Raw genomic sequence first — 15741 nt, forward strand, 5'->3', positions numbered from 1 at the left:
ATTGTAGAGATGAGGTCTCGCCAAGTTGCCCAGGCGGGTCTCAAACCCGCGGGCGCAGGCAATCCACTCACCTCAGCCTCCCAAAGCGCGGGATTACAAGCTGAGCCACCGAGCCCGGTTCGAGTTTACTTTCATTGGAAAATAAATTCCTCAGAGCAGAGATCATGATATCCATCTACTCTGTATATTAGTACAGGTCAAAGGGAACATATGTGTCAGACACCGTGCTAAATGCTTTACATATATCACATTTTATCTTAATTACAACTTTATGAGGTAAACTTTATTTTCTAGATGAGAAAACAGACTCAAAGAGGCTAGAGGGTAACAAAGATAGAAAGACTAAGACTCAGGAGTGTCTGACTGTTGCTTTGATCTTGCCACTATACATTACTGCAAGTGTTGAGAATAATCAAACACATGAAGAGCTACATTCAGATCCTATATATATACAGACATACCTTGAAGATATTGTGGGTTTGGTTCCAGCTTATGGTAATACAATGAATGTTACAATAAAGCAAGTCACATGAGCTTTTTGTTTACCAAGTACACAGAAAAGTTGTTTCTACTATACTGTAGTCTACTATGTGTGCAATAGCATTATGTCTAACAAAAAAAATATATACTTTATTTAAATAATACTCTTTAGTGCTAAAAAAAAAAATGCTAGTAGTTAGTGATTCATAAGCATTTTGAGGGTAAAGTTCTTGCCGTAATTTCGATAGCTGCTAACTGATCAGGCTGGTTGTTGCCGAAGTCGTGGTGGCTGTGGCAATTTCTTAAAATAAGACAGCAGTGAAGTTTGTTACACTGATTGATTCTTCCTTTCATGAAAGATTTCTCTCTAGCATGTGATGTTGTTTAATGGCATTTTACCCACAACAGATTGCTTTGTGATCCTCCTGAGTAGCTGGGATTATAGGCACGTGCCACTGCTTCCAAGAATGTTCTTAATGGCAATTAGAATGGTGAATTCTTTCCAGAAGGTTTTTTATGTTGCCCACATCTACTAAAGGAATCACTATTTCTGGCAACTACAGTCTTACAAAATGTATTAAATAAAACTTGAAAGTCAAATCACTCCTTGATCCATGGGCTACAGAATGGATATTGTCTTAGCAGGTGTGTAAATAACATTATTATTCTTGTATATATCCAGCAGAAGTCTTGAGTGATTAGGTGCATTGTCAAAGTCCAGATATATATAGATATAGATAGAGAGAGAGAGAGAGAGAGAGAGAGAGAGAGAGAGAGAGGGAGGGAGGAGAGGAGAGAGAGAGAGAGAGAGAGAGAGAGAGAGAGAGAGAGAAACTTTATTAATAAGACAGAAAAGCTCCTACAGTGGAGGGGACCTGAAAAAGGATTGCCCCAGTAATATTTTGAAAGGGATGTTTTCTGAGCAGTAGGTTCTAACAGTGGACTGAAAATAGCAGTCAACCACGTTGTAAACAGATGTGCTAACATCCAGGCTTTGTTGTTCCATTTGTAGAGCACAGGCAGAGTAAACAGCATAGACACATATATATACAGTTTTATTAGTTAGGGTTCCACTCTATTGCCATGACTGGAGTGCAGTAGTATTGTCATAGCTCCTGGTCTCAAGTAATCCTCAGTCTCCCAAGTAGCTAGGACTATAAGTGCATGCCACCATGTATGGTTAATAATTTTCCTCTTTGTAGAGACAGCATCTCTCTATGTTGTCCAGGCTGGTCTTAAACACCTGGCTACAACCAATCTTCCTGCCTCAGTTTCCCAAATCTCTGGGATTGCAGGTGTGGGTCACTGTGTACAGCAAATTTAGGACTTTTAGATGATAAATGAACATTGCCTTCAACTTAAAGACACCAAATGCATTAGTCCCGAACAGGAGAGAGTTTTGATGTCATGCATTGACTTCTGAAGTTTTGATGTCATGCATTGACTTCTTTTCTTAAGCTATGAAAGTCTTAGGTGATATCTCCTACCAATATAAGGCTGTTTCACCTATAATATCAATTATCTGTTGATTGAAAATATATTATTTAACGTAACCACCATCATAGTCATAGCTATATTGTCTATATAACTTGTTGCAGCTTCTTCATTAGCATTTGCTGCTTTATCTTGCACTTACATTTTATAGAGATAGCGTCTTTTCTCAGAACTCATAAACTAACCTCTGCTAGCTTACTTCTGTATCTTCCTCACTTCTCTTAGCCTTCACAGAATTGAAGAAAGTTAGCCTTGCTCTGGATAAGACTTTGGCTTAAGGGAATGTTGTGGCTGGTTTTATCTTCTATCCAGACCACTCAAACTTTCTCCAGGTTGCAATAAGGTCATTTTGCTTTCTTATACGTGTGTTCACTAGAATAGCACTCATAATTTCTTTCCAGAATGCTTTTTTTGCATTCAAAATTTGACTAATTGGTATATTTGCATTCAAAATTTGACTAACTGGCACAAGTAGCCTAGCTTCCAGCCTTGTCTTGGTTTTTGACATACCTTCCTCACTAAGCTTAATCATTTCTGGCTTCTAATTTCAAGTGAGAGATGTGCAGCTCTTCCTTTCACTTGTATGTTTAGAGGCCATTGTGGTGTGATTAAGTGGCCTAATTTCAATATTGTTTTGTCTAAGAGAATAGAAAGGTCCAAGGAGAGAGAGATGAAGAAATGGCCAGTGGGTTTGGCGGTCAGAACATACACGTTTCTCGATTAAGTTCGCCATCTTCTATGGGCATGTTCATGGTGCCCCAAAATAATTAAAATGGTAACATCAAAGATCACTGATCACATATCACCATAACAGATATATTTAAAACTTTGAAATATTGCAAGAATTACCAAAACGTGACAGAGACATGAAGTGATTACCTGCTATTGGAAAAATGGTGCCAATAGACTTACTCCATGCAGGGTTGCCACAAACCTTCAATTTGTAAAAGACGCAGTATCTGTGAAGTGCAATAAAGCAAAGCACAATAAAATGAAGTATATCTGTATACTCAGCAGACTGCTGCTATAACTAAATAGGGGCCCTTTTAAGTCATCTCTAAGTTTCCAGAACACTGATAAATTTCTGTAGATGATGCTAAAGAGGTATGAGAGGACTGGGATGCCAGAAGACCTTGCAGCAAATCTGAGAAACTTAGGGTTCATCTAGGAGGAGAATGCCCCCTACTCACTCACAACACCCTGATGGGCTTAAGCAGAGATGTGAAAGAAAAATGATAAGACCAGATCTGTATTTTATTTCTTATTTATTTGCGACAGGGTCTTGCTCTGTTGCTCAGACTGCAGTGTAGTACTGTGATCATAGCTCACTGTTAACTCAAATTCCTGGGCTGAAGCAATCATTCTGCCTCAGCCTCCCAAATAGCTGGGACAACAGGGACATGTCACCACGATCAGCTAATTTAAAAAAAAAATTTGTAGAGATAGGTTCTCAAATTCCCAGCCTCAAGTGATCCTCCTGACTCAGACTCTCAGTGTCCCAGAATTACAAGTGTGGGTAATTCTGTCCAGGTCAGATCTATATTTTAAAAAGATGATTCTGGCTGCCTGGTGGAGAATGAATCTGAAGGGAGCAAAAATGGTGCCAGGGAAATGAGAAGAATCCACACATAAAAGCAGGGATAAGGCAGGGGTAGAAGGAAATGGAGAGGAAGGGACAAATGCCACAAATATACCAGATAAAACTAGGACACTTTGTGAAATGACTACATGTAAGGAAAAGCGTTCCGGGGGAAGGTTGTCAACAGCAGCTTCAGAGTTCTACTTTAATTAAAGCCATTGACACAACCTAGGATGTAAAAAAACCACAGGTTTAAAGGAAAGGGGGATTAACTTAGTATTGGGTATATTAAATTTGGGTTGACTCAGATTTCCCAGTGAAGATATTTGTCAGATAATTGGAAATATAAGATTGAAGTTCAGAGAAGAAATCTGGATGGAGATAAAAGTTTGGAAATTAACATACACCATTGGGAGACATCTATATACAGTAAATAAAATTATCTGTGAAGAATTTATAGAGAAACCATAAGACATGGCCTAGATATCAGGGAATTTATTAGATTGGTGGAATGGCTCAACATTTTGATGTTGAACATGTGATGTTACAGTGGAGATCACATGACATCATATGTATGTCAAAACTAACAGAAATGAATGCTAACAAGGGTGATTTTACTGCTATAAATTATACTCAAGAAGTCTAACTAAAAACAGGGGAAAAAAAGGAGAAAGTCGCCAATCGTGATAAATGAGAAAAAGAGACCTATAAAGATAAATTTATGTCCAATGGTGACCCTGCTGAGGAAAGTTCAATTAGCATGTAAATATAAATCAGATTATATTAGTTGAATAGTGAATAGAATAGTAGAAAAAATGGTACACCACTCTTGAGAAGTTTGGATCAGAAGATTAAGTTTAAATGACAGCTACATGGATATATGGGACTCAGGGAATATCTGTGGCATTAGAGATAGTTTGGCATGTTTGCAGACAAGTTCGTGGAGAGGCAGTGAATACATACAAGACTGCAAGGGACAACTAAAAGAGCCTGATGAAGGTTTAATATAGACAGGTATATAAGTGGAAGCAGAAGGTAGAAAAAAGCAGGCCTAGTGAACTCAATGTTGTAAACACAGAAAGACACAAGGTCACGTGCTGTAGGTGAGGAGGGATGGCCAGAATCCAGGATTTTGCAACAAGAAAGTCACAAATGAATGGTTGGGGGTGATTTTCAGTGTGAATTTCTAGCAGTGCTCATACCACTCATAGTGGTGTGATCTCTAGTAGTACCCTGTCTAAAGGAGTTTAATAGAGAAGGTGGGGTTATAGCACCGATTCGAGATAAGAGTTTTTTAGGCAGGTTTGTCGAAAGAAAAAAAAAAGGAAAACAGAATTTACAAAGAAGGTAGCTCAGATAATCATCCTCCTCCTCCTCTGTTCAAATCCTACCTCCTATTGAGGTATATGAATCTGATAGTGTTATTTAAATACTACACCCTGCTGCCCCTGCAGCATTCCTTACCCTGCTTGATTATTTTTAGAGCACTTAAAACTTTCTAATACATCACTAAGGCAGGAATCTTTGGATTTTTTATTGATAGATCTCAAGAGCACAGAATAACGACTGACACAGAGTGGATCCTCAGCAACTACTGTGGTTGAAATAGGTGGGTTTTCATGTCTCCCTTTGATCCTGGATCACAAGCATAAATGTAAAACGCAAATCCTGAAAACATTAAAGGAACTTTATATCAATGTGGAAACTATGCCTAAAAGAGTAACAGATATGTGAGGTAAAGGAAGGGGTTGTAACTCTCCTATGAACGCTTATTTTTGTCTTCAGCAAAATAGATATAATTATATCCCAACAAGAATAATGACTGAAATGCCTGGAAAAGGACTTTGTAAACATACAAATGTAAATGACTTTACTATAACTGCAACTAAATTATCAAGTATGTGAACATAGCATATCAAGTATGTGAACATAGCAACAGAAAATTAAAAAATGAAATACACTGATGGAAATGCATTTGAGGCATTTTTCTGCATTCATAGGGAAAATAATTTTTTTCCTAATAAAGTTTTTTTTTTTTTTTTGAGTCTGCGTCTCACTTTGTTGCCCAGGCTGGAGTGCAGTGGCATGCTCACGGCCACCACAGTCTGGACCTGCTGGGTTCAGGCGATTCTTCTGCTTCAGACTTCCAAGTAGCTGGAACTATAGTTGTGCACCACCACACCGGTCTAATTTTTTGATTTATTGTAAAGATGAAGTCTCATCAAGTTGCCCAGGATGGTCTCGAACCCCTGGGCTCAGACAATCCTCTCGCCTCAGCCTCCCAGAGTGCTGGGATTACAGGCATGAACCACCACGCCCAGCTCCTAAAAAAAGTCTTAATAAAGTCTTATTAAATTTATCATCCTTATTTTCTTATACTTGTGTATTTATTAATTTGCTTATTATTTTTAAGACAGGATCTTGTTCTGTGGCCCAGATTGGAATGCAGTGGATATATCACGGCTTGCCATAGGCTCAAATTCCTCAGCTCTGGTGATCCTTCTGCCTCAGTGCCACAAGTAGCTGGAACTATAATCACGTGTCATCATGCCTGGCTAATCTTTTGATTTTCTGCAGACATGAGGTCTTGCTATGTTGCCTAGGCTGGTCTTGAACTCCTGGGCTTAAGCAATCCTCCCAACTCAGCCTCCCAAAATACTGGAATTACCAGCGTGAGCCACTGCACCTGGCCTATTTTTTAATTTTCAAGGATACATAATATTTGTACATACTTATGGGGTACATGTGGTATTTTGATATAATAATGTATCAAAATTATCAAATCAGGGTTACTGCAACGATGTAATTATCAAATCAGTCTTATTGGGGTGTCCATCACCCTCAAATATTTATCATTTATTTGTGTCAGGAATACAGAAAATTATTATATTTTTAAAGACACTGGAAACTGTTCTCAAGGCTACTGCGTGCAAGGTGAAGAGGGATATTAGAAAAAAGGAAAGCTTTTTAGTAAGATTAGGTTTTCCTGAAGAAAGCTTTCTTAAGACTGAAAGGAGCACTCCTCTAGGCTGACTAGATTACTTTGTCTGAACATAGGAAAGTATAACAGTTATTTGTGATGGAAGAAGTAATTTACCTACTAAGTCTGGGGAAAAGTGGGCTAAATTCTGAAGAGTCTATGTCTATTCAAAAATATGCTTAACTAAGTTAAATAATATCCAATGAATGAACTTTGCAGGTCATGCTGGAAAGACACGAACTACTGTAAATAATGGGGAGATGTATCCTTTGTGAAGATGCAAAGAGGAACAGTGCAAGAGGCTTGCCAGGAGGCTTGGCACCTGAGCCTGTTAGTAGGCGCTACCAACAGCTGCCTGGGCTCATACTGCAGCATATGAGGACAGAATTTAACCCAACACCAATATTTTCCAAGGAATGCCTAAGATTTTCACTGTCGAGGACAATCAGAAAGTAGGAATGGCAGGCCAAAATGTACCTTTCAGGCAGTTTTGTTGGAAACAGTTTACCAACAAGGTAGGGAAAAACCTTTACTTACCCCTGAGGATGAGGATGAGGATGAGGATGAGGAGAGGAGAGGAGAACAAAATAAGCCAGTGAATCTATACAGTGATGACAAGGAAGGATGTTTTGTTTCAGCTAGGTGATGAGGAATTACTGCTATCCTGAAAATCAGTATCCATACCATAGGGTATGAATGTTCTCACACTTTGGGATATAAATGTAGGTTTAGGAGATTAAACCCAGATTTAGTTCCAACAAATGCATCCCCTAAAAACTATGGTACAAAAAGACAAAACTGCTTTAGAAGACTTGCCCCTCACCCACATTCAGGAAAATTTACCAGACTAAAATGAATTCATAAAACAAAGTTATAAAATACACAAAGAAACAATGCAGTATGAGCAAAAGCCAAAAGAAAAAGAAAAACAGAAACTTCCCTCTGCCTAAATAATTTCAAATGATAGTTTTATAATATATCAGATAGAAACAACTGAAAATAAAAAAGTCACAATTATTTTAAAAAGTGGAAAAGTTCATGTTACATAGTACACATTATATAAATTCCTGAAATTGAACAAATGAATTCCTGAATGATGAATGGGAAATGTTTTCCCACAAATTTCAAACTCTCTCCCTTTTCTCCTCCACTAGATATACGGAAACTATAAGTAAAGGTTCCCAAGACTTCAAGAAATCATCAAATTAATACACAGTTGTACATATTTAATTATTGAAGTGACCATAAAGAAAAAGTAAACAAAAATCTGGCCAGTCTCTGAGGTTTTTCATAGTAAAGGTATCTACACCCAAATGATCATTTTACAGGGATGGTTCTTCAATCCCTAAACATCTATAATTGATGCATTTTGATTCACTCAGAAATATGACTTTAAATAGCTACAAAAACATATATTACAGTAGAACTAAGGGACCATATCCCTTATGTACTTTACTGCTTTAACCAAGGATCTCTACATCTACTACTGTGTATAAATGTTAATTATGTATCAGATATTTGAAGCCAGATTTAATGCATTTCATTCTAGGGCAAAGACAGTAACTATTTTCACAAGTCAACACCAAAAGATTCATATCCAAACCAAACTGTTATGATTTATTAACTTCTCAATGCAAGTAAGGTAGAGTAAGCAAATAAACTGTAGTCATTAAACATATGACCACTTCATGTATTTAAAGACTAAAAGTAATGTTAATTTTCTTTTTTCAAAAGAAGTTTAATTTGGAGTCAGGCTCTGTGGCTCAGCCTGTAATCCTGCGCTTTGGGAGGCTGAGGTGAGTGGATTTGCCTAAGCCCGCACTAGGTACCCTCTGGATAACTGCTGAAGAATCTACACACTTTCATTAAGGTGCTGGTGATAACATTACTAATTTGGAGAGTATGCACATTTCAAGCAAATGGACGAAGACTATTTAACCCAAAGCTCTGTTTGTTTATCTATCCCTGGGCCCCATCATGCAATATCAGGCCACCTAAGTGACAAAGCTGTTTAAAAACACAATGAATATCAGGAATGATCGGAAGTATGATTTTGGCACAAGGTCTTGCTTTATACTTATTTCAGTTATGAGGTATGGTGTGTATCTTTTAACTTATATTCCCTATGATTGTTTTGCTTTTCTTTCTGTTATTTTGTTTGTTTAGAGTCAAGGTCTTACTTAATTTATTTATTTAGTCATTTAAAATCAAGGTCTCACTCTGTCACCCAGGCTGGAGTACAAAGGCACAATCACAGCTCACCGCAGCCTCAACCTCCTGTGTTCAGGTAATCCTTCCACCACAGCTTCCTGAGTAGTTAGACCTACAGATATATGCCACCACACACGGCTAATTTTTAAAATTATTTTGTAGAAATGAGATATCGCTACGTAGGCCAGTTTGGTCTCAAATTCCTGGGCTCAAGCAATCCTTTCATATCAACCTCCCAAAGTGTTGCGATAACAGGCATGAGCCACTACACCCAATCTCTGTTTTTATGTTTTTCTAAAAAAATGTGTCTTTATTAGCTTCTCTTATTTTTGGAACTACTACATTACTGGTTGTTGAATGAAAACTCACGGGGAGGTGAATGAATAGAAACAATGGAGGGTCAAATAAATTACTGTTCTGTAACAAACAGGTATTCTTTGGAGGGCATTCACCTCTAACAACACCAAAACCAAGGTTGCTTTCCCAAAGCATAAACAAATGAGCCTGAGGTCATCTTTCCACCAAGGAAGAAGGTTCCTAAAATAGTGATGGTATTATGAATACTGATACCAATGGATACCAGTCTGTTAAGGAAAGAGATGACATGAAAAGATTTAAGATAAACGTCTCCTTGTTCCAACTGTCTTGCGTTGTTTTCTTTTGTTCTCTGGGTCACTACGTTTAACAAGATGTTCTACAGTTCAAGGGGACCAGACACCTTCAATAGACACTGAGACAGAAAGTGCCTCCAGAACTGAGTTGGGTAGGAAAGCTATACCTCAAAAATAGGCAACAGGGTTTTGATTTGCAAAGTTTATCACACAGTTTAAAACAGACATTAAATACTGAGAACATTGGTGACGAAAACCTACTCAGTGCATGTCTAAGATCAACTGCTGGGGGAGCACTCATTTGCAAAGAGCTCAATTTATATAAGCAATACTTAATCTGACAACAGACAGCAAATTATATACAACAGGACAATGTTGCAGAAGATGGGCTGTGCAGTCTTGTTAAAAGTCAAAACTTCAAAATTCTTATGGGCTACTGACTCTAGAATAGCTGAAACCTCAGATAACTTTGTTTTAATGTTTTTCTTTCATAATATATGAGAGGACCCAAAAAAACCCGGAATAATCTTTTGGAGGCCCCTTGTAGTACACTCAGAATTTGCTTCTCTGGATCAAACGGTCAATCAAAGTTTTTATCTAGGCTTTTGAGGTTGTGTCACAATGTGCAGAAGAAATATTCTGGGCTGTGGCAAGCAGGTGACTGGATCTTTCAATGTGACAACGAATCTGCCCACACCATGCTGAGTGTTTAGCAGTTTTTGACCAAAATAGCATGACCCCCTACTCCCCATCCTCCCAATTCACCTGATTATGCCCCAAACGACTTTTTCTTTGTTTCCCTGGATGAAAAAAGTCCTCAAAGGGAAATATTTTGCCAAGATGGAAGAGGTGAAACAATAAAACAGCAGAAGCACTAAAAGGCATCAGAATGAACGAGTTCAAAAATTGTTCTGAGCAGTGGAAAAAGCATCTCGACAGGTGAACTGCATCAAACAAAGAGTATTTTGAAGGTGACTAAAGTTTAAACATATAAGAATACATACAAAAAATAAATTCCAGGTTTCTTGGGGTTCCCCCTTATAGATGTAGTTCATCCTAAGCCTCAGATAACTTTTGATTAAGTTTATAGAAACCCAGCGGTCAGATCCCAAGGTCCTAGGTGATGCTACATTAATAAGATAATTAGGAAAAATACTCTGAGAACATTAAAGACCACATAAAAACTTACAGGAAAAAATAAAACTGCTTTAAAAGAAAAAATGGGAAAGTATTAAAATTATCTGCAAAATAATCAGAGAGAGCACTTTTATTTTCAAAATGAGATAAACCTCTGATATTCTGATTGCTATTTTCCTGAATCCAAGATCAGAAAAGGGGTCTTGCATAGAGGAGTTCCTTTAAGTTTAGGATCAACTGACAGGGTCTTAAAATTTGAGAAGACAGTATTATGGACTATAGATCATGCTCATTGAATTGTTTTCCAGCCCTAAAGCAGCAAAATTAACAACTGAGAAACTGATTCCTGTGAATGAGGCAACAGTAGCAACAACAAAAAACACAACGTGTATAGTGACATATACCTTGGAGGCATTTTGTATATTTGGAAATTCGTATTTGCAATTTTAGACAATGGAGTAACTCTTTTGCAGGCTGTACTAAAACTAAAACACTCCACTGAAGAACCCAGACTAGGAATTTCAGCATTCATTTGATGTTTCTGGAAGTCAAGGAAAGTAGTCAATTAAAAATAACTCAAACATTGCCTCTTCTTCGTAAGATTATTAATGGCAGAACAGCTTACCTGAAACAGGGTTCTTTCTTGAATTTAAATTCTGAGAATCCATAATCTCTTCTGTTTGCCCATCTGCTTCTACCTTTATTTTGTTTTGAATCTCTTTTGCATCTTCACTAAAGCAAGTTCTTATGCTCTTGTCCTCGTCTAAGACTCTCTGGACTGTGGTGGGAGCACTGGGAGAATTAACAGTAGTGGCAACAGCAGAAACAATGACTGGTGTGGGAGGAGGAGAAGCTGGAGGAGTTGAAGGAGCTGGGGGAAAGGAAGGAATTGTGGAAGGGGTGATGGGAGCTGAGATACACTCCACTTTCATTTCTTCTGGGGGATTTTCCAGAATCTCCAATTCAAGAGTCAGTGGCAACACCTCCTGTTTTACTATTTCCACAATGCTCTCCGTGGCTGGTAATTTTTCACTAACGTCATTCCTTTCATTAATTAAGTTAGTACTAGAAAGCAGTGGAATATCATTAGGTGCTACACTGTAGGGCTTCTTGCATATATCATCACCAATTTCATCTGTTGGTGAAAGGTTTGATGTTTCTGTGCAAGACGCGGGGCTAGGTATAGGAATCGTGTCTTCTTTCGACGGAGCAAGTTCGCATCTGTCAGCTACAGCAGTAGTGCATATTGGTTGGCTGCTAAGAGCAGCAGAGGTGGGGGAGGCGACGGCACTGGGAGCCATTGAAGAGACAGTGGTGGGCGATGGAGGCAGAGGAAGCTCTGGTGTGGGCTCTCGTGCAGCAGCCTCAGATGCCTGGCCTGCTTGTTCCTTCTTCTCCCCACTGAGCACTAGCCTAAGGCCTGGGGAAGGAGACTTTAACACTGGGCCTGACCTTGGCTTCTCTTCTGGGAAGGAAACAATAAAAGAGTTTTACGAAGAATTCTTAGATCAGAGACTTTTCTGTACTGCTGTAGGTCACTTCTTTTCATCTCTTATCCTACACATCACCAGAAGCAGAATAGAGACCAATATATTAGACTTATTCTGGTACTTCAAAAACACTGTCATTGGTTTTTTTGGTTTTTATTTAACTTACACCCATTAGTACTTGGTCTCCAATATATACAAACCCTATTTTGGAGTAATCTATTCACCAAATAAGTATATCAAAAATAAAGCTCAAAAACTCATAAAAGCTGAAGCTAAACCATTCTTGGGTTAAGAGTGGAGTTTTTCTTTAAGGTAGGTGGTCCTTCATTTCTTCCATATCTTGTTTCCTATGAAAAATATTTCTATCAAGAATATACTATAGTGGCAGGACAGTACAGGGGCAAATAATTAGAAATGAAGTTATTATTTAAAAAGTGATACTTTTTATTCTATATACTTTGGCATTTGTGGAGACCTTTATTAAAAATGTATTACTTGGCCAGGTGCAGTGGCTCAAGCCTGTAATCCCAGCACCTTGGGAGGCCAAGGTGAGGGGATTGCCAGAGCCCACGGTTTCAAGAACAGCCCGGGCAACTCGGTGAGACATCATCTCTACAATAAATCAAAAAATTAGCTGGGCATGGTAGTACACGCCTGCAGCTCCGGCTACTTGGAAGGCTGAGGCGGAAGGATTGCCTGAACCCAGCAGGTCAATGCTGAGGTGGCCATGAGTGTGCCACTACACTCCAGCCTGGTGACGGAGTGCGACTCAAACTCAAAAAAAATAAATAAATAAGTATTACTTGTGTAAAAACCATGTCTTACGAGAAACCATTACATTGTGATTTATTATAAATAAAATTTATTATCACTGAAATCAAGTTTTTATTAGTACCTGACAAAAATCAGTTTAGAAATTAATTTAACTTTCATTTTTCTGTTTTCTTTTTTTGTTTTTTTTTTGAGTCAGAGTCTCACTCTGTCACACAGGCTGGAGTGCAGTGGCACCCTCCCGGCCACTGCAGCCTCGACCTGTTGGGCTCCAGCAATCCTTCCACCTCAGCCTTCCAAGTAGCCGTAAGTACAGGCGTGCGCTACCACGGCCGGCTAATTTTTGATTTACTGTAGAGACGAGGTCTCGCCAAGTTGCCCGGGTGGGCCTCAAACCTGTGGGCTCAGGCAATCCTCTTGACTTGGCCTCCCAAAGTGCTAGGATTACAGGCTGAGCCACTGAGCCCAGCCAACTTTCATTTTTCAAAAGAGGTATATAGACAGAAATAACATATGGTATAAAATGGAATTTCAGGCCATATACAATAACTCATGTCTGTGATCCCAACACTGTGGAGGGTGGAGGCAGGAGGAGCACTTACTCCCTAAAGTTTAAGGTTACAGTGAGCTATGATTGGCATTCCAACTTGGGCAACAGAGATAGATCCTGTCTGTTTAAAAACAAAAAATGGAATTTTATCTTGTGTCTTCAAGTGATAAACAATTATTTGTGTTTGTTTGTCTTTTGTTTTGAGTTAGGGTCTCACGCTATCACCCAGGCTGGAGGGTAGTGGCATGATCACAACTCACTACAACCTGTACCTCCTGGGCTCAGGTGATCCTTCCGCCTCAGCCTCCTGAATAGCTGGGACCACAGGTGCACACCACCAATGCCTGGCTAATTTTTTTATTTTTTGTGGAGATGAGGTCTCACTATGTTGCCTAGGCTAGTCTCGAACTCCTGGGCTCAAGAAATCCTCTGCCTAGGCCTCCCAAAGTGCTGGGATTACGGGTGTGAGTCACCACGCCTGGCCTAAAACAATTATTTAAGAAGAAGCCAAAGTTAACACTCAAACAAATTCAATAAAAAAGAATACGTAACATGAAAGTCTAAAAGTATGAAATAATATGTGAAATATGCGTTTGTGTATAGACAGAGAATGAGATCAAGAAGAGAAGATAAATTGACAATCATAATAAGGGTATCAGAAAAATGCAAGCAACACTAGCAAAAATTTTTGTTACTTAATTCCAAGTAAACTGATATGTGATTCCTCCTGAGGAAGATGAAACCGAGAGAGATTTAGACTGATTTTGAGCCTGGTGCACCATAATCAGGCTCCACTTACAAAACACCCATTCATGAGTATGTTTATCAAATGCCAAAAAAAACTTTAGGCACTACTAAAAGACAATCTAGTCTGAAAGAGGCTCTACTTTCTCTTTCAGAATTCTTTATGCATCATGAAGATGAGTCTTTACAATAAATTGTATTTAAGTCTGTGAAAGAGAATATGCTCTATTAATCAAATAAATAGATGGTAAATATTACCATTGCTGTTATTAATTCATCCATCATAACTATACTTTCTATCTTTAAAATTCACTTGTATTTATAGGCACATAAGCTGGTGTTTTGTTTTTTTTTTTTTTTGAGTTGGGAGTCTCACTCTGTTGCTCAGACTGGAGTGCAGTGGCCACTCCCAGCCACCACAGCCTCGACATGCTGGGCTCCGGCAATCCTTCCACCTCAGCCCTCCAAGTGGCCAGAACTACAGGCACGCGCTACTACACTTGGCTAATTTTTTGATTTGTTGTAGAGATGAGGGCTCACCAAGTTGCCCAGGCGGGTTTCGAACCCGCGGGCTCAGGTAATCCACTCACCTCAGCCTCCCAAGGTGTGGGATTACAGGCTGAGCCACTGAGCCCGGCAAAGCTGGTGTTTCTAATATTTACTCCAGTGGTAAAATAAGGTTAGTAAGCTCTCACTGCCAAATTCCTCAGATGGATTTGCCAGGGCAAGAGACAAAACTATTTCAGAAAAAAAAAATATATATATATGAATTCAAATACATAGTTATCAAAATATCTGTGGTAGAAATGATTATAAACTCAATGTAGTAACTGCTAAATAAGTTATCCAGATTACACAAATAGCACTTTGAAAGCTTAATAACACCCTTTATGACCTCTGACTGAAAACTAGATGTAGTAAATTTTAAAACAGAAGAAAAAAATAATTCTCACATTAACAACCTAATAAGGGTACAGTAATTAAATAATTAATTTGGGAAAACAAAATTTCTGATAGTAAAAAAAAGAATCAAACAAAAGCATATCTACAACTGATAAATTTATATATACTCGAGAAAAATTTAGTATTAAAAAATTAGAAACAGATGGGCTCGGTAGCTCAGCCTGCAATCCCAGCACTTTGGGAAGCCAAGGCAAGTGGACTGCCTGAGCCTGAGGGTTCAAGACCAGCCTGAGCAACTTGGCAAGACCTCGTCTCTACAATAAATAAAAAATTAGCCAGGCGTGGTAGCGTGGGCCTGTAGTTCCAGCTGCTGGAAGGCTCAAGCGGAAGGATTGCCGTAGCCCAGCAGATCAACACTGGGGTGGCCACGAGTGTGCACTCCAGCCTGGGAAACAGAGTGAGAATCCAACTCAAAAAAAAAAAAAAAATTTAGAAAACAGGCCAGGCATGGTAGCTCATGCCAGTAATCCTAACACTTTGCAAGGCTGAGTCGGGAGAATTGCTCGTACCTGGGAGTTTAAGATGAACCTAGGCAACATAGCAAGACCTCGTCTCTACAATAATTAAAAACAGTTGTGAGGCATGGTGGTGTGCCTGTAGTTCCAGCAACTTGGGAGGCTGAGGCAAAAGGATCACCTGAGCCCAAGAGGTTGAGGCTACAGTGAACTGTGCTCATGCCACCTCACTCCAACCTGGATACTTTTATTCCTCTAGACACTTTTTTACTATTA

At 38.8% G+C, this 15741-nt stretch overlaps 1 protein-coding gene across 5 annotated transcripts in view; it reads right to left on the reverse strand.

Moving 5' to 3' along the window:
• EIF4G3 (eukaryotic translation initiation factor 4 gamma 3) overlaps positions 1 to 15741 on the reverse strand; it is a 181505-nt gene that overhangs the window by 123159 nt on the left and 42605 nt on the right. For all 5 annotated transcript variants that reach the window (XM_021709853.1, XM_021709852.1, XM_021709851.1 and 2 more), the window contains one exon: positions 11118 to 11957. In XM_021709853.1, coding sequence (XP_021565528.1) covers positions 11118 to 11957 — 840 coding nt within the window. The remainder of the gene's footprint in view (positions 1 to 11117; positions 11958 to 15741) is intronic.

Source organism: Carlito syrichta, unplaced genomic scaffold (genome assembly GCF_000164805.1).
Source record: "Carlito syrichta isolate Samal-C Ts95f unplaced genomic scaffold, Tarsius_syrichta-2.0.1 Scaffold287509, whole genome shotgun sequence".
Taxonomy (NCBI): Eukaryota; Metazoa; Chordata; class Mammalia; order Primates; family Tarsiidae; genus Carlito; species Carlito syrichta.